Here is a 27,152-nt window from a genome sequence, read left to right on the forward strand (position 1 = left end):
AATGTCTTAATTAGTTGTGCAGCCAACTGGAGGGAGGAATAGAAGCATGGACCAGTTAAGCAGCATTTTCCCCATCCCTGCTTAATTGTCCCCCTTGCCATCTCTGCTCTCCAAGTGGGCAGAAGGCAGGCAGATTAGGACGAATGGCTGCTGCTGTCATTTCTATATGGTATTAAAAATGTTGGCAGAAATTTCACACCCTTCTTTTACTACCTAAGGGATCTTCCTTTGCTTTTTTTACATACCTTGCAGTATAAGGTTGAAATTATAGTTGTTTCTTTTTATAGTGATCAATGAGACATGGCCTTTAGGTTACTCATTTCTGGAAAAATCTAGTTACTGTGCTTTGATGTAACTTTTCATTGTGGGATCTAGCCCTGTGAAATTGTTTCACTCTGCTCTGTAGATTACAGTAATGATATTTTAGTTGTATAGAGTAGAACTCAAGGCTTCCACAGTCTTATATCTACCTATTTACATTTTGTATCTTTATTTTTCAGTTCTGTGCCCTACATAGAGGAGCAGCAGTTCACCTTCCTTGGATCATCAAGCTAAATCACTGTTAGCATTATCCCGAAAGCTTGTCTATATTTACCTCCCAGCGATGGAAACTGCAGCACACTAGCACATGATGATAAGCGTCAGTATTAATAGGCAGTGGTTCCACTCATACCTTGTTTTGAACCCAGAGAAATTTTCAATCATGAACATGATTTTTGTTTTTGCTAATCTATTAACAATTACCAACCATCCTTTGCCTTCAGGAAGGGAGAATAACATTAATTATACAGTTCCTTTTAACTGACATTCAGACTATGAGTTTTTAGTGGTTTCTGGACCTCAACTGCACTGAAAAATGGAGCCTCAAGTGTTGAGAAATTTAATCTGTGTTCTCCAGTGATAGCAGAAACCAACACCAACATTTTTTAAAAAATAAGAAAATTAGTATATTATCCACCAGTATTGTATAGATATTGAATATCACAGAGCTTGCAATGCTTTTAACAAAACAAAAGCAGACTTTCCTTTTAGTTACTACTTGGTGAATGAGAACAATCATCATGCTATTGAAGATAATTGTGTAGTTTGATATTTTTTTAACCAGTGGTTTATTTTTAATATTTAATAGCCATTCACTTCCAATATCTCTTACTTTTAAATGTTTTGTTCCATGTAATTCTATTTGAATTGTGTGGAAATGCACTTTAAGAGGAGTTCTCATCCTTTGTGGTGCTGGAGAAATGATATTCTACAGTATTGTCCTTGTCTCTTTCAATGTGGTATGATGGTATTTATATTCATTCATATTTTCTTAAAGCATTAATTCTATTCATCACTGTATTATCACTCATCCAGAGGACACATTTGCCAGTCCAATCAAGCCAATGTCATGTAATAAATGTTTTAAAGAACAACTATAAGATATTTTCAAGTGCCTTATTATAAAAATGAAAAATTCAGACTTTCTGTGAGGATTCAATATCTCAGTAACTTGTCTTTACTCATCTCTGTCGAATTTAGAGCTTCAACTGGGGAAGGTTAAGGAGACCATAGTTTCTTCTAGAGAGGTGCCATAGTAGAAATCTTGCCCATTTCTTAGGCCTGTATGGAATACTTAAAAGCCAGAGCAGATACTATAATATTTTTAAGGTGTCATAACTTTTTATGTATACATGACACCATAGTGTAGGTATGGGTGTTTTCATGTTTATGTCTCTTATGGCACATAGCTATTCCTGATGGAGCTGCTTCTGGATAACTCATCTTATTTTAGTGGTTTGGATATCAGAGACCCTTTATATTGAATGTCATTCATTCAACAAACATGTAGTAAGTGCCTACAAGAGTCAGGCCCTATGTTAGGTGCTTGGGATATAAGAAGAGATATAAAACAGCCCATGCTCTTAAAAAACTCTTATTCTATGGAGGAAAATAACATGAACACAAAAAAGTAAACAAAATATGTGCACAGTAGATATAAAGTCATTTTCCTTGGAGGGGAGACATTAACAATCTCCTGTAGGAAGTAGCACTTGGGCTGAGATTTATTAAGGATTCTGTGAAGGGAGGTAAGGAAGGAATGTATCTAGGCAAAGAAGATAATCTTTTATGATGGTACAAGACATGTATGAGGCAGAACAGGTATGCCAGTTTGGAATGTTACGCGTGGGAAGGAGAGTAATATAAAAGTAAGCCTGTACAGGTAAGGCTTTTGAGGTAGGTTGTAAAAGTCTAAAGGCTGAACTGAGGGGTTGGGTTGTTTTTTGACCTAAAGTCAAGAGGGAGCCACCAGAGCTTCTTGAGTCCACTTACAGGGTCCCATCCTTTAGAAATATCAACTTGGCAGCTTTATGGAGGATGGATCAGAGAGAGGAGACTAGGCAGAGACCAATTAGAAATTATCAGCAAGAGTTAAAGGGAATGGTAGCCTGAGCTATGATGGTGGCCATGTGGTTGAATATAAGGAGATGGATGCCAAAGACATTGTAGAACTACAAATAAAAAACTTGTCAAGTTTTTGAAAAGGTGTGAGAGAGAAGCATGAGTCAGGGATGGCTTCAAAACAACATGTGTGACTGGAAGTTCTTTCATTGTGATAGAGAAGTTATGAAGAGGGAAGGCTTTTTTTTTAAAAAAAAGTTCTGTTTTGGATACCTTAAATTAGAGGGTCTTTGTGCCTATAGTTGGCAATATATCCAATAGGCATTTGGCCATATGGGAATAAAATTCAGGAGAGAGGCCCCAGTTGGATATATAAGTCTTGAGCATAATCCAAATAGAGATAGCAGTTCAGCTAATTGGAGTTCATGAAATCACTGAGGGAGTGTAGAGAGAAAAAAAGACCCACATGTAGGAATGAGGCAGGATGATGAGCCCGTGAAAGAGAGTGAAAAGGGACTTCCCTTCTGATCTATATTCATGATGGCTTCACCAACTTAATAAAGTTAATTCAGCCAGCCTAACTTAAAAAGCTGCTCTGTTCTCCTTTAAAAGAAATATACTTTTATTAAAGCATGTGCAGTAATACTACCTAGACTAAGAAAACAATTGAGTTCAAGATCTTAGGGATGTGGGTTTTTTAAGAACTGAGGCTGATGAAGCAGAAGAGGGATTTGACCTCCTCTGTTTGGTCCTAAAGGGCAGAAGTAGGAGCCATGGGTGGAAGTTGCAAAAAAGCACATTTGGGCTTAGAATAAGAAATACTTTCCTAATGGCAATCCATAAGTGGGACACATTCTCTTGGGAGAAAGTGTGTTTGCCATCATTAGAAGTATTTAAGAAAATGCTACATGATGACTTGTTGAGCATTAAAAAAGAAGTATTCTTGCTAGAGAACAAGTAGGATGAGATGATGTTTGAAGTTTCTTCCAATTCTCAAGTTCAGATGATTCTGACTTTGGATCACTATTTCTAAATGGGTGCTTTAGAAGTGTTTAAAACAGTATGTTCTTGGGGACAGCTAGGTGACTTAGCAGATTGGGAGCCAGATCTAGAGACAGAGGTCTTGTGTTCAAAACTCGTTTCAGACACTTCTTAGCTCTGTGACCCTAGGCAAGTCACTTAACCTCCACTGTCTAGCTTTTACTGCTCTTCTGCCTTGGAACCAATACATAGTATTGACTCTAAGACTGATGGTAAGGGTTTAAAAAGAAAACAAATGAAAAGCAAAACCCAGTCTGTTCTCCTAAGAGAGCTCAATTCAACCTCATCTTATTTAGCTTCATAGAAAACTTGACTAAGGTTGAACTGAAGTTTCTAACATGCCAAGTTAGTGAAGCCTAAATTAGAGGGTAAAGAAAGACTTGAATTTTGCAGGTTGATAGACATTCTTGTTTTTCTATAGGTGAAATGTTTGTCTGTGGTTATTATATTGACTCTACAAAGTGATCTGAAATGTTTTCTGCCTTCCTATGGCATGGTCCACATGATACCGTTATGGAGACTGTAGTTCATTAAGGTATTAAGTATTTCTAAGCACAAAACATCGTGTCCCCTTACTTGTTTATCATCATGAGCCTGAAGTGTCTAAGTTCACGATTATTTAAACATGGGCATTTGATATTGGATGGATCCCACTTAATGACCAGATGATTCCAGGGCCCCAAGAAGGCAGTTATATTTTTATAGGAACAAGTACTTAAAAGGTTGTATTTTTAGTCCACTTTTCCCTACCTTGAATGTTTGTAGGGGGACCCAGTTACACAATTTATTTGTGAAAAGCCTGGCTTCTGGGAGAGGTATTTTGGGGGGATCAGTTGGGGTTAGGGAGTGGGGAGTATGTCTCTTACACCAATCATTTCAAGGCACTGACTTCATTTACATAGAATGGGAAATCATTCTGTCTCTACTAATTGGTGATGTAGTCTATTGAAAACCACAGTGCGACTTTTAGATTCAAAATGTTTATTTGCTGTTAAGAACCAAATCACAAAGAACCACCTTACAGTTTTGCTTTTTTGAAGAAAGGAACCAAACTGTAGAACTGCGATGCACTCCAAGTGCCACATATCTATTTTATTTTTCAGGAAATCTTATTTGTATTTCTTTTTACAAGAGCACAACAGGAACCAAAAAGTAAAAGAGTAATGATACAGCACTCAGGATAAATCATATCTTTAAAAATAATAACAAAATTTACACCATGTCCTATATCCTGTTAGTATTTTCAGAATATGGCCGTGATTGTAAAACAAAAGCAAGCATTTACAATTTTTGGATAAAGACTTTTTTTAAATGCCAGGAATGGATTCATTGTCAACAAAATTTGTAGTAATTAGGCAGATGTAAATCTGTTTCTATAATACCAGATTTCTAACAAATTTTGTTTTGGAAACAGAAAAAATATTGCCCCTTGATAATAAATCTTTTTTTTCTTTGATGCAAACAGCTAGAACACCTTTTTGATATTCTAAAACAAAAATGGTTACTCTTCAGATTAATAAATTAGGTCATTATAATAATAAATTAATTATTTGTTTTAAAGTTCAGCAATCTCTGTTCAAGTATTTACAACAATACTTGAAAGTTCCTTTACAAAACAGAACACATTTTCTTTTCACATTAAGCAAACTGGGTATCTGTGTCTTTCACAACAAGCATTTGTAAAAGAAAAGTCAATGCACAAATGGGTAATTAATATAAAAGTGCTAAGAGCTGTTTGAAAAATTAACACTATAGTATACAGTCAGAGTTATAATTGAGGCAAACTACAACAAACTTCCAGCTTACTGTGGACAATATTCCAGTAGTTGTTTCAAACAATTGTTTGAAGAAAAAAAATCCAGGAGCTGATTAGTGCTGCATGTAAATTGCCATCAGTGTCTCTAGCCAATGAGTACATTGAAAACCAATACCAAAGAAGGAAAAAAAGTGAAAGAACACCCTTCTCCATAGCAAGAGCATTGATGACTGACTGTTAAAAATGTGTGCACGTGCATACCTCCTTGTGTGCACAGACACACATTTACATGTGTGAATGTATATATATGTGCATATATATATATATATATATTTACACACAAGCACACATACCCTCCTCACTTTCAAATTAAACTGTAGTTAGAGTGAGATCTTTTCTTTGTTTTTTTTTAAAAGCTCATAAGTGATTAAAAGCATTGGTATGGAATGCCTATTCAATCTAACTTTGCTCTGGTTAAAATCTCATAAAAATACATTCAACAGGAAAACATAAATTGTATGTGTATAAATATATATGTATGTATATATATATACACATGCACACAAATACTCTTGTTTTTTTTGAAGCTTAAGATATTTACATAAATATTCCTATAATTGCTAAAGTTTAAAGAGGCATAAATTTTTTCTGAGCTTCAACAAAGGTGCTTGAATAATATACAATTAAAATTAAGCTGCTTCCTAGCATGGAAGTAGTTTCTATTTTGTAGAACCAGTAAATAATAAGGAAAAATCCTAAAACAGTCTTTTTTTTCCTTAAAAAAAAAACACAACAAAAAACAAAAACCAACACAAAACAACCTGTTTCCTTTTAAGCTAGAGCTTCAACAAAAACTAACCTTTTTTATACTTTGAAACTATGAACAACCAACACAACAGAACAGAACAAAGCAACAACAAACAAATGGACAAGCCCCTGGAAATGCCTGGCATTCTTTGCCCTTTCCTTCCTTCCAGACTGTCGTAAGAAAAGCTCCAGTGCTAGTATCAAGAAATGACTTCAGTCTCATTCATTTGCTAACTCTGCCAGCAACTGGCTGATTGGCTTGGAAGAAGACAATAAAAGCAGCACAAGGAATAACTGTACACATCCTTAATAACCCGCATCTGAGAGATCTCGCTCACCCTCTCCCTGGCTTTCTCACTGCCTACTGCACGTTCTGATTGTATAGAAGAACCTGTGGCTACCGGACACCCGGGTGGCTGTCATTGGCTTTTGTCTCCGAGTGTTGTCGTTCTGAGGTGGTCACAGCCGCTGAATTGTGAGACCCTTTTCTTGGCTTTCACTTAGGCTAGGCTTTGTTGCAACCAATGCAGCTTTAAGAACAATGAGAAAAAAAAAAGGTCCTCCCAATGCTCGGCCGTTTGACTGGCTTTATTTTGACCAGGTTTCTCCCCAAGCCAAGCTGACCAATCTGTCTTCCCAATACAACCCTCCCACCCACTTACCCAACTCAATGCTCCCCCCACCCACCCCCAGTATTTCTACAGCTATATTACAAGCAAATATATCTTAGCAACTTTTGAAAACTTTGGTTCTAAGAAAACACTTGGTCAGTTATCATGAGGAAAAGTGGGAATGCTTGTTCTGGCACCTCGCTGTAGACAAAGCCCATCCCGGGAAGGTCTTAGAGCTGTACATGAAGTCACAAATCCAATACAACCCACTAAGCAAGTGCACAAATTCTAAGTTATAGCAGATTTAGTCTTTTTCTGTCTTTTTTTTTAAACCTCACTGAGGGTGTAGTTTTTCACACTGTCTGATAGAAGTTATCTGCTTGAAGGTTATTCTGTTTTTGCATGCTGTAGAAGCCACTAAATCTTGCATCTGGGTCAGCAATTCTTAGCATTCTCTGAGAACTATCCACCTGAACCATCGTTCCTTTCTTGCAGTCCACATACACCAGCTGATTGTTGAGGGAAGAAGGCTAAAAAGAGAGAGAAAAAAAAGAGAGAGGAATTAGTTCACCTCCTAGCCAGGCTACAAATGGCGAAATTAGTATTATCACACTCCAAAGAAAGGAACGTAAAAGTACTCTGTAGCAGCCAAAGGGGTGCGATTATGCGGTATTCTGTTTCTGGTGTCCCATTTTAAGGAGAAAGGAAAGCATGTTCAAAGGACGGCAGGGAGGGGGACAGCAGCTCACATGAAGAAGAGCCCAAGGAAGCTCTGTCCAAAGGGAATAACAATCTCTTCCCAAATCCAATGGCCTTTTCTCCAGCCTCATCCTTCCTGAGACATCGTCAACAGCCCTTTCTCCTTGATAGGCTTCTCTCCAGGTTTTCTGGTTCTCTTCCTACTTATCTCCTTGCTCCGGTTTCCTTTGTTGGATTCCTCCAGGTCATGCCTGCCCTTTCTGAGGGTCCCTCAAGGCTCTGCCTGGACCCTCTTTTCTTCTCCCTCTCTACTATTTCACTGGGTGGTTTCATCTGTTCTCATGGATTAAATGATCCTCTCCGCAAGGATGAGTTCACAAATCTGCTGATCCAGCCCCGATTCTCTGCTGACTTCCAAACTCCCATCTCCAACAGCCTATTGTAGGTGTTGAACTGGATTTTCTGTAGGCGCCATACACAAAACTGAGCTCCTTATCCTCCCCCCAGTCCTCCCCACTCTTCTTCACTTCCCTGTTAGTGCTGAGGACACCACCAGCCTACCCGTGCCCCAGGCCGGCAGCTTCCTTTTTCTCAGAAAAGGAGGACTCGTGTGACAGTTATAAGGAAAACCTTTGGAACAACGAGGCCCTTCTAACAATGGAGCAGATGGCCGCCTGGCTAGTAAAATCTGTTACTCTAGGTATGGGATCAGCCTCGATGGCTTCTCAGGTCCGTGCCCAGCCCGGGTTGTGTCCTTCATGTCTACTTCCCGTCAGCAAGCTGGTGTCCCCTCCTGAACCACCCCGATTTGTAAGCTTTAGTCTCATCTTGCCCAGATCTAGGGCTTCACGCCTGACTACTGGGGCCACCTGCCCTATTTGGGACAAAAAGAAGGAAGGCACTTAAGGATCCAATTATTGTCAAGTCCTTTTCTGGCTCGCCAATGTGCGTGAACTCACCCCACCGAAATGTGTCCCTCCCCCTGCTTTCTAGCAGCCCGTTAGATACTGCGCTCCCCTGGTAGAACATAAGCCACTTGAGGCTGGGCGCCGTCCCGCTGAGCAGCCCGTGTGTCCTGGGCCTCGGCACAGGGCACAGTGCTTAATAAATGCTTTATCCACCTAACTGTGGACTTGTCCATTCAGGTGCCTCTGGATGACCACTGTTCTGGGATGATGTGGCAGCACTTCCTGCTCTGGGTGGGAGGCTGGACTAGCTGTGCAGAATCCAGCTCTTTAGGACGCCTCCCCCAGGGACCGCTCCTCACAGACAGGCCCACAACATGCTTCTGAAGGCTGATGAGCTTACCAATGTCTTTCAGCATTGGCAGATTATGCGCCAGCCTTCATTTGGAGGAGTTTTCTTCTTGTTCCTGCTATTTCTAGAGGTAGTACGGGGAGAGCACTGCTCTTTGAGTCAATTAGCACTGCAGGCCTGCTTCTGCTTCTGCCTACATGTAGGACTTGGGTAAGTCACTCTTCTCCTCCAAGTCGGCCTTCTCATTTGTAAAGGGGAGATGCTATTTGTACTGCCTTGGGAGGTTCCAACAAAGCTACATAAATGACGGCTGTTAATATTCACTTTTCCTTGTCCTTTTTGTTTTTCTCATTCTTACTCTGTTTCACTCATACCCCACATGGGATAATCGACTTACATTTATCTTTCCATAATCAGTGTCTTTTATGAATAAGGTTTTGTTCAATTGGTCTTTTGAAAGCCCTAATGCAAACTGAAGATATCAGATGTTTCCAGTGTCAGGTTTCATTAACTTGGGGAAGATGGGAACATTTTTATCAGTAACACGGAACCAACGGTATTAAAGTAACAGCCATTTGACATTTATAGCCTAATAATCATTAGAAACTATGAAGCACACAACTTAAGTTCTACCAAATAATTAAGTACAAAACTTAGATGTTTTCCTAATTTTACAACTCAATAAAATTTTCAGTACTGTACCTTTGTAGGCGTTCGATACCAACAGAGCACTGGAATCCACTGTTTCTTCTGATTTAAAAATAGGAATATTACTATAAAACCCAGGACTCCCATTATTCCTCCAACCCAGGCAAAAGATGCAAGAGAAGTGTCTTCACTTAGATGTGGCCCATTACCATCTCTGTATTCCACCTGAAGATGACCCAAGTCTGGAAAAAATAAAGCAATAAAACTTAAGTATATGTAACTAAATCCCAAACCATTTTGGAGGGCTATCCAACTTACATTTTAAAGAAATTTCATGGAGTAATAATTTCAATATTAAAATGAAGCAATCATTCAATCCAAATCATCTATGAATCTTACTTGAAGTCTTCTAAAATGGTCCATTTCACTACTGTATAACTATTTGGAAGTTTTTTTCAAGACACCAAGCCTAAATTTGTTTCTTTGAGACTTCTTCCCATCCCTCCTTTTTTACTTATGCCCTCTAGTGCCAAAACAAGCTTAATTCCTTATATACAGTCTTTTAGGTACTTGAACTCAGCTACTATGTAGCCCTAGAACCTATTCTTTAGGCTAAAAATCCTAAGTTTCTTCAAGTGATTCTCATGGCACAAACTTAACACCTCCTTACTTTGATAATGCTCTAGTTTAGCAATGTCCTTCCAAAGTCTGGTGCGCAGAACACAGTATTTCACATGGTTTCTGATGGGCAGATTATAGTGGGATTCTGATCTTACTCCTGAAAGCTATTCCTTTCTTAATTAGTCTAAGCTTTTTTTTTTGGCTGCCACATCACACTGCTGATTCATTAAATTGAGCCCACTAAAATCTCCAGATTTTTTTTTGTCAGATAAACTGCTATTTTACAACATGAATTTGTGAGTGAAGTATATTTCTTGAACTGAAGTTTTTCTATCTTGTCAAGACCTTTTTTGGATCATGACATTATCATCCATTACATTATCTACTCATCCTAGCTTTATATTATTTGCAGATTTTAGTAGTATTCTATCTGTGCCTTTAGTGAAGATGGATAAAAATATTAAAAAGCAAAAGGTTGAACACAGATTGTTAAAAAAGGAATAAAATTACTTTGTCACAAGATGATCTTGATGAAGCCAGTCTCTTTTCCTAGATGTTCATTATAGCCATCTCTTTCATCTTGCAACATAGAATTTTCTGAGGAACTGAAGTCAAGCTCACTGGCTATTGTTTGCAGACTAGATTCTCTCCCTTTTTCTGGGGAGGGGGGGAGGAAGAGGACATTTTCCTTTCCTTCAAACCAGTAGTATCTCTCCTGTTTACCATGATCTTGCATATCTCTCTGATAATAATGTTCAACAATCACATCTATCAATTCTTTCAGGCCCCAAAGATGTAGTTCATCTGAGTCATCTATCAAGGTCAAAAATGTATTCTCGTACTATTTCCTTACTCATCTCGAGTACTGATTCCTTATTACATATTTTTGTCTTGTGCTCTCAGGTCCAAAAGACAGTCTCCTTTGTGGAGAAAACAAAATCATATTAAAGAGTTGAGCAGCTTTGTCTTCTCTCCATTGTCAGTTTTCATAATTTCATCTATCCTGGGCAGAGGTCCTATCCCTTCTTTAATCCTTTTTCTTTTCCCCAATATAATTTAATGAAACCAAAACAGTTTTTGTTGCCTTTGATTTTCCTTGCCAGGCTCTTGACTCATCCTAAGCTTTGCCTTTCTTGACACTATTCTTATAGGATCATGCCACTATTTATATTTATTCTGATATCAGCTCTTGCATATTTTTTTCTGTACATACCCTTTTTAAAAACTAAGTTGGTTTGAGAGTTTTTTGCATGTGCTCTTGGGACAACTCTCCCTTTATTTCCCTTTGTTTCTTCAGAATTTCATTATTGACAGTTTCCATCCTTCCTTGGCAAAGTCTTTATAAGTGGAATTTTAGTCTACAGAATATTACTTATTCTTCCTCTGACCTGTTGAAATTTGATGTCCCCAAACCTAGGGGCCATGTTCTATGACCCAGTTTTCCTCTCACTATTACAAACTCCAGGAAGCTGTGGTCATTTCCCTAAAATATTGCCCTCATTTTTAGCCCACCAACTTCCCTTATTTTGGTCAGAATCAGATTCTGAATGGAATTCACTCCCTTTTTGAAGGCAGAATTAATACAGGAAGTGAGTAGCAGCCCCTCGAAAGGCTCAGCAGGTATTTGGATAATTGATGCTCCCCATGACTATCAATCAACAAGCATTTATTAAGCATATGGTGGGCACTATGGCTACAAAGATAGAAATCACAGCATCCCCATTTTCAAGGAACTAACATGTACATGCTTGTTTAAGTAATAAATGAAAGGTCAGTTTGGGGAGGAAAAATGCTGATAGGGACCAAAAGCAGGTTTATGTAGAAGGTGGTGCTTGATCTCAATATGGAAGGAAACCAAGGATTCTAAGAGAAAAAAGGAGGGAGGGCTTTATGAAAATGTGTGAATGGCCATGTCATATGTAAGGCACAACAAAACTATGTCAATACTATATTATGCTTCTACGTCCCAAAGTCCACACTTATCTCCTCTTTCTGTTCAGACGATATGTAGTGCTTCTGTTTCTCCCAAAATTGGTTCTATCACTCTTCTTTCTTTCTTTCTTTCTTTCTTTCTTTCTTTCTTTCTTTCTTTCTTTCTTTCTTTCTTTCTTTCTTTCTTTCTTTCTTTNNTTCCTTCCTTCCTTCCTTCCTTCCTTCCTTCCTTCCTTCCTTCCTTCCTTCCTTCCTTCCTTCCTTCCTTCCTTCTTTCTCTCCTTCCTTCCTTCCTTCCCTTCCCTTCCTTTCTCTTCCCTTCCCTTTCCTTTCCTTCCCTTCTTTTCCCTTCTTTCCCCTTCCCTTCCATCTTAGAATCAATACTTTGTATGAGTTCCAAGGCAGAATAGCAGCAGTAAGGGCTAGGCACTAGGGGTTAAGTGACTTGCTCAGGGTCACACAGCTAAGAAGTATCTGAGGTCAGATTTGAACCCAGGACTTCTCATCTCTAAACCTGGCTCTCAATCCACTGAGCCACCCAGTTGCCCCTGATACTTTCTAAATATACAATTCTAAATGTACACATACAACCGCATTCCAGCCAGGAATTTCATTTTTCTTGTTGCTTAAATTTTTTTTATTTGAGGCTCCAGCTTTTACTGCTGGCTCCTTTCCTAAAGTGTACCTCCTTTGAACTTTTAGGTGTCAATAGCTACTATTTCTACATCGTGTCTTCTCTAATCTTAGATGCATAGACTACTTTCTCCCTCACCAACTCTTTTTAGTTTAAAGCTGTTTGGTTTAGATTTGTAAGACACATGACAAACGTATTCTTATCAACTTCTGTTTGTAATTGGTCTCCCATTTTTATCAGACACTATCTTTTTAACTAAGTTTTCACCACCAAAGACAGTTTTTCTTTTTCACTTCCCTTGTCCTTCTTAGGGGGGAGGAGTATTAAAAAATAAGGATGGGAAAGAATGTTGGGCAGGTAAATGATGGTTCCAACTTGGCAAGGAAAACAAAAACATACTTAATCTGTGAATTGAAGAAAATAGCTTCCAACCTAGAAAAGTTTTCAGAGGTTATCTAGTCCAATGTCTTTTTTTTTTTAATTGACGAGGAACTTAGGTCCCAGAAATGGGAAGTGAATTGGCCATAGTCACAAAGAAAATGGGCGGAAAGGAGAATAAGTGGAATTAGGCCTTAGGTCCTCTGACAAGGTAACCGCACTAAAAGAATAATTAAAAAACTTGATTGTAACTTAAAATTAAAAAAAAACAAACAACGTATCTTGCAAGTTTTTAAAAGGAGAAGCATTAATTGATTCCTCAATAGCACAATGGAAAGGTAAACAAATGTACAGCAAACACAATCGGAATGTTCTGAAAAGGCTTTAGTTTAACTCGGTTTGCTTTTTTGCATGTTAGCTCCCCAGGTCCATTGCCACTGCTTAAATTAAAATATCAGGACTAGCTTGGAAAGCTGTAATTTCAGTTTCTCCTAATTTAACTTTACTCTCTAGTTCATCCTACTGGCCTGATATTTGGTCCCAAATTGGAAGAAAAGGGGCAATAAGGGCAAAAGAAGAGGAAGACAATGTTTCCTGCTGTCTCCTTCAAAACTGATGGATGATTCGAGAATTTCCCTCTCTTCTTTGAATTGGCAACGGTGATCATGCAAGGGATGCTAAAGGAAAATTGGGAAAGGAAGTCTTTTGTACAGCAACAAGGCCTCTTAGAGTCCACCCAAGGAAATAATAATTGAAAAACATTATTCTATAAGCTATAGAATTTAAGTTTCTTTAAACACTCCTCCATTAATGACTGTACTTTTTTCCAAATGACCTTATATTTAAAGTTTCACTAACTTCTTAGGTCATTTTCAGTGTTAGAAACCCTGTTTTGAGCCCCTCAAAGAAACTGATGTAACTATAGCTTTGTCTGAACATTACTAAAAAGAAAAAAGTCAAAGTTCTGGAAAATTCTGTAAATATGACACATGAAATACACATGTAGCCATAAATCTGCATAATAAAATGGTAGAATATTGCATATTTAATTATCATGACTAGATTTCATAGACTTAATGAGTATAATATGTTTGAAATTTCTTTTTACAACAACAAAAAGACAGTTGGATGTGAAATGAAGGTCATACTTTATCCTAGAAAATAGGGCATTGGATCATAGATTTCAAGCTGGAAGAGACCACAGAATTTAAACCTTTCATTTTACAGAAACTGAGGCCCAAAATGATACAGCTGTTAATGTCTAAAGCAGTATTTGAACCTAGACCTTCCTGATTCAAGCCCAGCACTCCAGTACATCATGAACTTTCCGGTGCAGAAATATCAGCTTTTGTACTTTAAGACCATGAACTTTTATTTCTTATGAAGTAAACGAGATGGTTATTTTCAGTAATATTTAATTATGTAATAATTTGTAAATTTCTCAAGGTATGTCTAGGATATCATAATTGCTTCTAATTATAAGAGGGCTCCATTTAAGAGTTTGCCCATGGAAAATTTTTTTAAGGTGACAGTATATTATTGTTTGAAAACCAAGATTAGGGACAGAAAACAAGATATTTTTGAAGGTTTTCAAGGGCTCACTAGTTCTAAACGCCCACAGCAAGAATGTGAACAGTTGGACAGGCACATGTCGAAAATGTCTTTGCCTCTATTATCTCATTTATTTTATTATACCCTATAACTTACCTCTGGGGAGATGGATGATGTCATTTTCACTAGGGGTAGGCCATACTGGTACCTCCAATTCAATCTCTCCATGATGATTTGTCTTTTCAATGGGAATATTGGTTGGTTCAGGTACATACATCTCTAAAAAAGAGGGAAACATTTCATAAGAGATGACAGAGTAAGAGCATGATCATTTTCTTATTTTCAAGCCAACTTGGGTATTTCATTCACTCAATATTTATTTACTAGTGTACTAAATGAAGTTCTTCTAATTCCTTGGTTTCCATGAATAGTTAAAGTATATCCATTAGTAGTAAGGTGGTGTGGGACACGAAGTTCATAAAATTAAGTGAGATTTCCTTCTCTATTGACATCCACCTTCATTTTTCATCTCTAATCTTGAAACTGAAGGTAGAGTGTCAGTTTGAAATGTAAACATTTCTTTCATTTTGGATTACTTTTCAATAAACTCAATCCGTAATTTGGTCATTTTTGTAAGCTGAATCCTATTTAACAACAACCACAACAACAACACAAGACTTTAATGGTTAAAGAATCTCCTTCTTTAGTCCTTCTTTACGTCCTCTTCTCCCAACTCTTACTCCAAAGTAGACTGAATTGGAGACTTGGTGGGATGCCCTAATGTAAGGTCAAACAGTAGTTTATTAATTTGGATTGTTTATTGTTTTTTTTCACTTAAAATCATTAGTAAATTATATTTTTGTACCTCAACCCCTTAGTTCTTTGACCAACAGGCTTATGAAACAAGCAAAGTTGGAAAATAGTACTGTTTGTCCCAAATGCTAGATGTTTTTGGACCTGAATCCTCTGAGATTCATCTAAAACACTGACCACTTTTTATGGGTACCAATAAGAGAGATATTTTTGTAGCCCTTCTTGAAGAAATTAGCAAGAACTGGCTTAATACTATTAGGGAAAAAACATCTTGAAGCATTTCTATAATACAATAAAGTTATTTTACCTATCCTTTCCCCTATGACTAGGCCTAACTCATCATTTGTAAAAAGAACACCCATAAAAACAATCATCACAATGCTGTTACTAATAGAGCTTGTCAACTATTATTCTTATTCTACATTATCTACCCAACAAGTAATCTGAATGAACGGTGGAGAGCACATGTCCGAGAGTTCTGGACCAACAGGCTAAGGATGTGAGATAAGAAACTATCCCAAGGGGCAAAAAGAATTTCTCAAATCTTCTTGCCCACTGCTTTGTCTTTTAGGGCACATGGTTTTTAGTCTCTCAGAGAAATGATGTGTTAGGATTAAGTTATTTTGAGATCTTGGTTTTGGGGAAAAAATAGCTAATGATTACATTAGCATTTTAACTCATAAAGTGATAGGTCAGTGGCTCCCTCCCTTGAATGACCAAAGATCCCCCAAACTACATCAGGCAGATCTATAAATAGAGTCTTAGCTTATTATTCAGCTCCTTTCTTGAATATCCCAAGACCTCTAAATTGGCAAACAGGCAAGTAGGAGGCCATCCATCCTCCTCCTCTCCGTGTGATGAAGGCCATGTAGGCGAGAAGAGATTCTTGGTTTGTTTTTCTACTAACCAAATTTTGTTAAAAGTGAGCCATTCATTGGGATTCATAAAGACAAAGAAAACATAAGAAGCAGAGGCTCTCTCAGACATAGGAATACAAAAAATTCTTTCTAATCTGTGACCCTTAAATAGAAATTTGTATAGGATATGAAAAATAAACTCTCACAGATGCTTCTCAATGAATTCCCCCCAGATTTCAAGAGTGAAAACTGATTTTACTAAAAAAGACCCAAATATGAAGGAATGGTGTGGAATCAGCATTTATTAAGGGCCTACTATGTGCCGAGCATGGTGCTAAGTGCTTTCAACGGTGTTGCCTCATTTAATATTAACTTTCAGGGAAAAAAAGGCTATTTTACGTGAGGTTGCCAGGCACTGTGCCTGTGATGGCCGGTCCCTGGCGAGGCTCACACGGCACTTTCTTACTTCAGGGCGGCACCTATGACTACTTGCTAGCCCAGCGACCAGCTGGTTCTGAGCTTCAGCATTTGCTACAGAAGATTAATGTGAGAATGATTGATTCCACAAACTTGTCAGCATCAAAAGTAACTAATATATCCTTGAAGACTACATGAGATACTGTGAATTCATTGGTCAAATAGCTATTTGGTTGTTTTTTGCTAGGATCTTTGAGATTCTAGGAGAAGGGGCCTTAATGTGTGTGTGTATGTGCGAGCACGCGATGGACCCTGTAGACAGGCTGGTAAGTTCTGCGGATCCCTTTTCAGGACACGGCTTTTAAATGCGTAAGATAAAATGCATAAGGTTACAAAGGAAGTAAATTATATTAAAATGATTATCCAAATATATCTTATAAATGTTCATAAAGCCCAAGCGAGAAAGGCCTGCTTTTAGGAGTGTATATCTAGAATTTTCAGTTGTTTTTTCTGGTTGTGTCCAAATCTTCACCTAGGCTGGTGATGGCAAACCTATGGCACGCATGTCAACACTGACATGTCAATGTGTAGCCATTTTTGATGACACGAGGAGTATGGGGCTGCGTGCCGAGGATGAAACATTTGCTGTAGTGTAGTGAAGACACTCTGTGCACTATAGATGACAATTTTACCTCTATTAATTTACCTATTTTGGTTTATCAAAAATAGTTATCTATTACAATTATACATTTATTATACAATTATACAAAATTATGGTTTTTTTCTCAAAGTGACATACCACCCAAGTTATGCTCGGTTTTTTGGTGAATTTTGGCACACCAAGCTCAAAAGGTTGACCATCACTGACCTAGACCATTTATACATATTCAAAAACTACATACTGTTCCAAAGTCTGGATCATGACATGTTCAGCAATTATTAGGTATGCTAGGCAGAGTACATTCTAAAAATGAGTGCATTTATGGCATTTAGAGTTTAATAGTCAGGAGAAGACAGAACACCTACCACCGTCAAAAATGATTACTTGATTTAACTAATATCTTCACCAGAATTAGGGGAAATTCTTATGGGCATAGTTAGGATCATCCAAGGAAGAAGAAAAATTCAGAAGGATGAAAACAAGCTTTTTGTGCGAGGAAAGGTGGTAAATTTTACTGAAGAGGCACCAAGAAAGCAATAATTGTATTTATATCTAAAATCCCTTTTCTCCTGATGAACTGACCATGTTCCCTTGGGTAGAGTTTGTGAAACTCTCATAGTGAAACTTCTAGAAAGCCCAGAGCAAATATCTAGCTGGCTGGAAGGAACAATGGAAAAGGGATTGTCTTTATGCTCTTATTTATCCTTATATCTCTGTGAGGTAGGGAAAGAAAAAATATATTTTCTTACTATGAAGAGAGAAATGAAGGTGTAGAGTAAGACACCTGCTTAAGGTCACACTGAGAGCTATTGATAGAGTCAGAATAAGAACCCAGGTTTTCTAGTTTCTAGTTTTAATCTCATTTAAATCTGAAGAGCAGAAATGAGAATGGAAAGGACTTCATGGGCCATCTAAGTCCCTCTACAACATCTCTAATATATGGTTATTATCTCCATTTTATCCTGTATCCATCCCCTTTGTTTATATTTGTTTGCATGTTGTCTCCCCCCACTAGACTGCCACAATCTTGAGAGCAGAAACTTTTTTTTTTCACCTTTCTTCTTATCTCCGGGCCCCACAGGCACTTAATAAAAGCTTGCTGACTTGTTGCCTTGACTTAAGGAAGCTAGCTACTTCATAGAGAAACTCATTTTGGGGAGGGGGGGTGGCTTAATGTTAGAAAGGTTTTCCTTTAAGTACAAACCAGCCTTTCTGCAACTTCTACCCACTGTTACTCCCTCTACAGTCAAACACAACAAGCCTGATGCCTCTTATGTAAAAGTCCTTCCAATATCTAAAAAAGACCATTGTGTTACTCCTAGATTTAATTTTCTCAGTTCTTTTGACTAATTCTCATATGGGATTCCCCATCTTCCCCGCCCCACCCCACCCCACCCCAAGGTCTCATTAATGTCCTTCCAAAAGAGGCATCCAGAACAGAGTCCACTAGATATGTTCTGACTAGGGTAAGACTCAGCATTTTCTTTGATCTGGATATTGTAGCTCTTTTTTTTAAAAAAACCCTTACCTTCTGTCTTGGAGCCAAAGGCAGAAGAGTGGCAAGGGTAGGCAATGGGGGTCAAGTGACTCGCCCAGGGTGACACAGCTAGGAAGTGTCTGAGGCCAGATTTGAACCCAGGACCTCCCATCTCTAGGTCTGACTCTCAATTCACTGAGCTACCCAGCTGCCCCCTGTTGTAGCTCTTAATAAAGCTCAAGGTTATATTATTTTACATGGGTGTCATATAACACATGACAATTTAGATTGAGCTTGCAGTTGCCCAAACCCTCAGATCTCTTTCACATGGATTTATTAGGTGATGCCTCCTTCCTGTTCTTGTGAAGCTCACTTTTTTTTAACCTGATTTGACAAATATAATTTTATAGAGAAAATAAAGATACGCCTCATTTTTTATCCAGTTCAGACACCACAATTCCATTTTGCTTTTTTGGGTTGTAATAATAATTGTTAGCATTTATGTAGCTTTTTAAGGTTTATAGATATTATTTTTTTATTCTTATAATAATCCTGGGAATTAAGGACTATTACTATCACCTCCTTTTTGCAGATCACAAAAGAAGCTGACAGAAGTTAAGTGAATGACCCAGGTTCACACAGCCAGTAAGTCTTAAAGGGTGGGTCTGAACTCAGATCTTCCTGACTAGATCCAGCCTTCCCTCTACCATCTAGTTGAAAATATTAGATTAAGGAATTGCAAAGAACACTGTCCAAAAGTTAAAAAAAAAAAAGATTTGGTAGAAAGTCACTAGAAAACATTTAGTGATCAGTATATGTATTCAGTAAAATCTGGATGCTTATTCAATTAAAAAATATGAATGCAGTTATCAATACTCTTCAATTCCCTCTATTTCCCCCTTCCTCTCTAGTCTCAACAATGCCCTCCCTTGTCCATACCTCATTCTCTCAAACTGGGATTAGAGCCACAGTCTTTTTACCTGGTCTCCCCATTCTCTGTTACAATACACCTTTTTGGCACTACCGACAAATTATTTACCAACACCATTTTTATTATATTACCCAGTTGCATATAAACGTACAAAAGCTCTCCTCTCCTCTGTAGAACCTTCTTAGTCCACTGCAGCCTATAAGGATATCTTCCTCCTCTACACTCGGAGCTCTTACTATTTGCCACTCATTTTGAAAGACTCATACTAGCTTGTGACAGGTCTTCCATTTTTGCATTTATTATCTATTAGATGATTATTTAACTTAATCTTTTGGACTTCATCTTTCCAACTACACTGATGGGTCCCATGAGATAGACTTTGTTTTGTATTTCTCTGTAGTCTCTATTGGTGTTAAGCTCGTTACTTCATAAAACAGATGTTCAATGAATATTTGTTACGATTTAATTTCCGGCATTAGCACTAACTGGTCTGCTCAAACAACCTGAATGATATTGGGATATGCCAGCTTCACAATTTATCTAATAAAGAATATAAAAATTCTAAAGAAGGAACAAGTCACAAAAAGAAATGAATTTTTATATTAATACCTTAAACTAGCAAAATGAAACCATCAAAACTTTAACTCCCAGTCCTTCCTTAAATGGGAGATTGGGACTCTTGATGTCTTTCTACACATTTATGTGTGTGTATATATATATATATACATTCATATGTCATATATGTGCATCCCTATGTCATTTACTACATATGTGTATAGATCCAAACATATATGCACATATATAAATTTAATCTGGACTTGTGATTTTGCCAATATGGTCACATCCTAATTTTGAAACTCTTCACTAATTCAACTCTGAATCTTACATCATTAGAGAGTTAACCAGACCGGTGAAAAGTTAAGTGATTTGTCCAGGATCACAGAGGCAGGATTAGAGCTCAGAGTTCCCAAATCCTAGGTCAGCTCTATTCATGTTTCTCAGATTTTAGCATTTTGAAGGAATATCAATGGTAAGCTCAGCTTTCTAAAACAGCAGAATTAAATAAAATTCTGCTTTAGAGAAATAGAATATACATAACTATGACATGTATACACATAACTATGATATGTATACATGTATACACATATACCTACACGCACTCAACCAAGTAATTAAAGTCTTATCTGCATAATAACTAAACAGGTGTTCAATTCAGTGAAAAGCTCAGTTAAATTTTTTGGTTCTCTAAAAACCGATCAACAGCTTGATGAATAGAAATGTTCACCTCTTTATGGAATGTTGTGGGGGCATTTAGGAACACAGCCATAGGCTGTTTGTGAGCCCTAGTTATTATATGGAATAGGGCATCATATTCAGAAGCAATTAAGGAAGAATGTCACGAAATATCAACTTTTCAGCCTGGCATTTATAAGTTCTTCCAAAATCTCCTTCCTGCTTCCCAGGGTGGGCACTGCTAAGTCCAGACACTGGATGACTAGCTTTTCCTTTACGGTGTCCTGGAATCCAGCGGCTCTTTTCACAGCTCAGTTTGGGGCTCCCAGCTTTATGATGTCTTCTTGCATCTCTTCCTTCTGAAATCTCAGACTGATTTTCTGGAGTTCTCTTTTTACCTTATCAGATTCTACCTTACACCATACTTGAATGAAAATGAGTGAAAAACATTTTTTAAGCACTTACTACGGGTCAAGTGTGCGTTCCTTGTTAACTTATAAACCAACTTGAGAGCAAGGACTGTAATTTTTTTCATCTTTGTACCGTGACTCCTTATGTCATGGTGATTATTTACCATTCTTGGAACGCAAATATGTATTTGTTGAATAGAACTGAATTCTTAAAAAAAATTTTTTTTAACCCTTACCTTCCATCTTGGAGTCAATACTGTGTATTGGCTCCAAGGCAGAAGAGTGGTAAGGGTAGGCAATGGGGGTCAAGTGACTTGCCCAGGGTCACACAGTTGGGGAGGGTCTGAGGTCAGATTTGAACCCAGGACCTCCCATCTCTAGGCCTGACTCTCAATCCACTGAGCCACCCAGCTGCCCCCTGAACTGAATTCTTTAACTACTGAATGCCCACCCAGTACAACGCTGAAGCGGGGGCAGCAGGGTTCTAGTCTGAGTCTTTACAATGGTCTTCCTTGTTCCTCCCCTCCTGGGATCCATGGGGCTGCGTGGCTACTACGGAGATGCCACTGGGAAGAGAGGATCCACTCTCGAGTGTAAGATCTATGCACAGGCCCCCAGAGGCAGTGGATGGGAGAGGAAGATCTGGGTCCGCGTCCCTCCTCTGGACACTTACTAGCTGTGTGATGGGCAAGCTGGAGCCTTGGCTTGCTCATGGGCTGGGATCTTGAACAAGACCATGGAAGGTCAGAGCTTTGGAGACAATAAAGCATTTCATCAAGACTTACAGGTATCTGTAGGTGAGAAATGACCGTCGGGAGGGAGAAGAGGCTCCATTTGGGGAGGTGGAACGATGAGGAAAGAATCTGCGTGAAGAGCAACCCGAGGGAGGAGCCGGAGATCTGGGCGGGAGGAAGCAGTTAGGGGCTTCCTCCAGAGTGATGTCTGATGCGTAGGAGGGCAGAGAGGAGGGTGTATGTATATGGCCAAGCACACCCTGAGGCGGGGGAAGGCTTCAGGCAGAGTATCAGGACAGGAGCCTGAGGTCTCTTCATGCCATGAAGCCCGGCCCGTCTTACCTACCAGCTTTTTATCGGGCGTTTTGCTCACGATGGTGGTCTAGTTCTGCAAGTGAGCACCAAATAGCAAAAATGGTTCTCCATTTTCCACCATGTTTTCTGAGTGCTGCAGCAACACTACTTAGTATATTATACTCGTAGGACCAGACTTTAATAAAGAGAACACAAAACTCATGCCTCGGAAAAACGTAAGTCTCTTGTGAGACGGAACAAAAGCACACACAGCACACAAACTAACAGACGAATGTCCCCCATCATTCTGCTTTTGCCTCTGTAAGCGGCTGGGAAAAAGTGGACTAAGTGGGATGAAAACACACCCTCCTGCACTCATGCTTACACAAAACAAAGTGAACTTGGAAAAGATGGGAGGGCTCCGGCCTTACCTGGACAAATCGGGCAGCAGCTTCCTCCCACGTTGATGGGCTCTCGGCAGGGCAGAGGGGGGCAGCTGACCGTCGAGCACAGGGTCTGGCCCTGCAAACAATAGCAGTGGGTGCAACTGTCGATGTCCCACCGTTCTTCGTCTGCATACGTTTTCCCACTGAAGTGACACACTGCCTTCTTTGGTGCCGGGTCTTCTGTGGGAGAGAGTGACATGTGGGGGACACTTCTTCAGAGGCTAGCGCGCCACGGCGTACCACATGCAAGAAACTGTAAACGCTGCAGGCAGGCTTCCAAAGTTTGGGGCAAATGTTTGGTATGGACAAGGCTCTGAAAACAGTCCTACTCAGCTCACAAGTGTGTGTGAGTACACACACATGCACACACACACACACACATAGAGAATACATGGACACGCAAGATAGTGAGGAAGAGAAGGCACTCGCAGGAGGAGAGGGACCAGGAAAGGTTTCATGAAGAAAATGGTAGCTGAGGTTTCTACGAGACAGAGAAGAGGAGGGAGTCTATTCCAGACATGGAAGATGGTCAGTCCAAAGGCAGAAAGATGGGAGATGAAATGTCTTGCATGAGGAATAAAGAGAAATTCAGGTTAACGGGGTGTCAGTCCGGAGGAAAAATAACTGGAGTGGCAAAGACAGACTGGGCTTGAAATTTCCGTCGCAGGTTAGTGAAAATGATGATGTAATTTTGTCCCCATCTCAGTTCATACATTCCCTGGAATCTACCTTTCCATTCGTTGGGGGACTGCGGATCCCAGGGAAAGAGCCCTGGCAGGCAGGCCAGAGCCACTGAGACATTATTGAGACAGAAGGAGAAAGACTTAGCGGTGAACAAAAGGACTGGAATGGGGAGAGACTCAAGGCAGAAAGACTCACTAGGAAGCCATGGGGATAATCTAGGCAAGAAAGAGATGAGTGACTAAGTTAAAATGGCATGTGAGCAAAGGGAATGAGCTGGATGAGAGGGAGAAGGAGGTAGAAATAGCAAGTATTTGGCAACAGACTGGATATGTGGGGTGAGGGAGAGTGATGAGTTGAAAATAACACGAGCGTTATGAACTTGGAGGACTAAATGAGGAGCATTACTGTGGAGAGAAATAGGAAAATTTGGAAGAGAGGGAGAAAGAGAATGAGTTCAGTTTGGGCATGTTGGCTTGAGATGCCTGATATAGGCAGTCTGAAACATAGGACACACACTCATGTATGTAATATGACTAGATGGTGAGATGACAAGCTCGCGGGCACTGATGAGTTTACCGAGAGAGAGAGTCTAAGAGAGGAAAGGAAAAGGCTTGAGATAGAGCCATGAGGAAGACCAGTATGGATGGGCCACAGACTGGGGTGACCAAGAAGACCAGTTAGATAGGTAGGAGGAGAACCAGGAGGAAGTAGTGATGAGCAATGTCAAATGCAGCACTAAAGTCAAGGATTAGGCCCGAGAAAAGACCATCAGATTTTGACAATTAATATATAGATGTAATTATATTTTACACACACACACACACACACATATCTGTAAAAATTGCTAATCATTTTGAAGAGCAGTTTCAGCTGATCAATGAGGTTCTAAGCCAGACTAGGAAGGGTTGAGGAGTGTAAGAAGAGGAATCTCTGAGGCTTCTTAAGGATGAGATGATGTGAAGAATAGTATACAGTGACAAGATAGTGACCATATTAATAGAAATTTCATGCTCAGATTCATATTTCCTTGGTCCTACCTGTGTTGCTGCAGATCTACAATCTAATAATCAGTTGCCTTTAAGCAGAGATTTACAAGAAAGTAAATAAAATCATATAAGAATAGCTTGGAAGGAAAATGATTTCCTCTCTCTCTCTCTTTTTTTTTAAAGGAAAAAGGTGACTGGGGCCCAATTTTCTGGAAGACAGTCCTTTCAGGCTCAGTGCTAAGCACACAGATGTGTTTAGTGAATATTTGCTGATGGAGAGGAAAAAAAACCTGAATCCAGAGGGGCAGAATACTGTTCTGAAATGCTTAAAGAATTAGAAGGCATTTTCTGTCCAACAGAGTCCCAAATTCAGAATGGTTAGAAATAGTTACCTGTGATTTTGTGTAAAACTGTTTCAGAACAGAATGGGATCACATGTGGAAGAATCATAATATTTTGAGTTGGAGAGGATCTCAAAGGTCAGGGGACCTTAAGATTAGAGTTATAGAGCTGAGAAGGACCTTAGAAACCAATTAGACCAACTCCTTCATTTTGCAAAAAGGGAAACTGAAGCTCAGAACCCATTTAAGTGAGATTTCTTTTGGAAAACCCAACAAATCAAGAAAGCTACATCTGGTATCATTTTGTCTCTCCTATTTATATCCTGAAAAATATGAATGTCCTAGAGCCACAGAGATGAATATATGTTAAGATTAACTATGATAACATCTCCCTTACTTATCTTTCTTTTCTATTGTTACAAATATACTTCTTTTTACTTGTACATATTGTGACAAAAGTTTTTGTTCAATTGACTTCATCTTCTTAAAAAAACTCAATTAAATATTTTCCAGATTAAACTTATGATGAAAATTAATTAGAAGAATGAAAGATGATAGAATGTAATTCTAGCAAACAACTGAAAATTCAGCAAATATGCTATGCTTACAATAGGATCACAGATCTAAATATGGAAGGGACCTCTGAGGTCATCTAGTCTAAATCCTTCATTTTATAATTGAGGAAAATAAGACCTACCAGGATTAAGGCCACTCAAGTAATAAGAGGCAGAGTCAAGATTTGAACTTGTACCCTCTGACTTCAGATCAGCCACTCTTTTCAGTATACCACACTACCACAATACATCAATATAAATTAAAAGTATTCCTTTGACCTCTAGCCAATATTTCATTTCACTAAAGCCAACACAGAACACCATTGTACAGACTGGAGTATTCAATCTAGTGATTATTTTACAGAAATCCCTTGTGCAGTTAAATACTTCTTCACAAAACAATCTTAATGATGCTATTTCGTAGAACCCAAGAGGGATTCATGGCACAGACTAATAATTCCTAATGGAGATTTACATAATAATCCCATTGCTGCATGCCAATGTTGAAATCTTCTGTGGAGCAGACAAAGTATTCACACCAATGAGATCATGAAACCACCAAATTATCAACTAAGTATTTAGACCTTCCTGTTTTGAAGACAGGCAGGTAGGTCTTGCAGTGAGCCTGGAGTCAGTAAAAGTTGAGTTCAAATCAAACCTCAGATACACAGTAGCTATGTGACCCTAGACAAGTCCCTTCACCCTGTTTGCCTCAGTTTCCTTCTCTGTAAAAATGAGCTGGAGAAGGATGTGGAAAACCACTTGTGTCTTTGCCAAGAAAACCACAAATGGGGTCATGGAGAATTAGATATGACTGAAAATGACGAAACAACTTTGAAGAAAGGAAATAAGCATTGATTAAGAGCTTACTTTTGGCCAGGTGTTGTACTAAATATTTGGGATGCAAATATAAGTAAAAAAGAAGACTGTTCTCATCTTCAAGAAGCTTATATTCTAACCAATACTAGAAGAAACAGAACTAAAGATACAAAGGGTCAGGCCATACCTATTGACAAACTCTGTGTGTGTGTGTGTGTGTGTGTGTGTGTGTGTGTGTGTGTGTGTGTTTTTAATCTATAAGGCAAGGGTTATGTTGCTAGGTTGCTCATTGGATAGAGAATCAAAACTAGAGATGGGAGGTCTTGGGTTCAAATTTGTCCTCATATACTTCCTGGCTATGTGACCCTGGCCAAGTCACTTAACTCCAGTTGACTAGTCCTTACCGTTCTTCTGCCTTGGAACCAATACTTAGTTTTGATTCTAAGGCAGAAGAAAGATTTTTTTTAAAATTCATAAGATAAAAAAACCCGATAGGATGAAATTTTTTTTCCAATGTTGTGTCAATTTACATATCTGATCCTTCTAATGAATGTTAAATGAAGAAGATACCCCCATTTTTATTTCCTGGACTTCTCTTTAGTTTGAGAAGAATTTTATGTATTATTCTTGTAGTAAAGTTATGGAGGTGTGACAAGAGTAAATCCCCCCTCAAAGGATAAAGATTTATCCACTCCATGGGTAATAAAAAGAGTGTCTCCTAGACCATGAGAGGGTTCTCTTCTTTACCTCTCATTTTTGAAATTTCAGCTGTGGTTTATAAGTCAGACACCCTAAATGTATACTTAAAAAATCCCTGTAAGAATCAGACATGTGAGGCATCATTGTACAACACATACTACCACAAATCTACCGTTAAGTCACAGAATGTTGCTACCTTTCAACCATGAAATGCAGACATGTCACAAGGGCGTAATTTTTCACTTTTGATTGTGGTGGAGACGAGGCAGGAGGAAATATGAAATCTTAACTCAGGCTTAACTGACTTCTCCAACTGTTTTTTATGACTCCATTTCCTTTGTGAGTCTTTTTTTGTTTTATCTTATTTCTTTATTTTTACCTTAAATGCATAATTGAGTTCATGATTATTTTTTTGTAGGAAAAGAAGAGATGTTTGTCAAGGTTGAACTTCATTTTTACTCCTGAGGTGTTTTTACTAA

General features: G+C 38.6%; 2 protein-coding genes across 3 annotated transcripts in view; one reads left to right on the top strand and one right to left on the bottom strand.

Annotated features, from left to right (window-relative positions):
• The window catches only part of FEZ2 (fasciculation and elongation protein zeta 2), a 57,427-nt gene extending 56,009 nt beyond the window's left edge, over nt 1-1,418 (top strand). For both annotated transcript variants that reach the window (XM_044663655.1, XM_044663656.1), the window contains one exon: nt 501-1,418. In XM_044663655.1, coding sequence (XP_044519590.1) covers nt 501-517 — 17 coding nt within the window. In that variant the 3' untranslated portion in view covers nt 518-1,418. The remainder of the gene's footprint in view (nt 1-500) is intronic.
• A 5,269-nt stretch (nt 1,419-6,687) lies between these two features.
• Nucleotides 6,688-27,152, bottom strand: part of CRIM1 (cysteine rich transmembrane BMP regulator 1) — a 243,076-nt gene continuing 222,611 nt past the window's right edge. Inside the window, exons 14-17 of the mRNA XM_044663657.1 lie at nt 22,576-22,770; nt 14,474-14,596; nt 9,256-9,443; nt 6,688-7,127 (exon numbers count right to left, since the gene is read on the bottom strand). Coding sequence (XP_044519592.1) covers nt 6,951-7,127; nt 9,256-9,443; nt 14,474-14,596; nt 22,576-22,770 — 683 coding nt within the window. The 3' untranslated portion in view covers nt 6,688-6,950. The remainder of the gene's footprint in view (nt 7,128-9,255; nt 9,444-14,473; nt 14,597-22,575; nt 22,771-27,152) is intronic.

This window comes from Gracilinanus agilis, chromosome 2 (assembly GCF_016433145.1).
Source record: "Gracilinanus agilis isolate LMUSP501 chromosome 2, AgileGrace, whole genome shotgun sequence".
NCBI lineage: Eukaryota > Metazoa > Chordata > Mammalia > Didelphimorphia > Didelphidae > Gracilinanus > Gracilinanus agilis.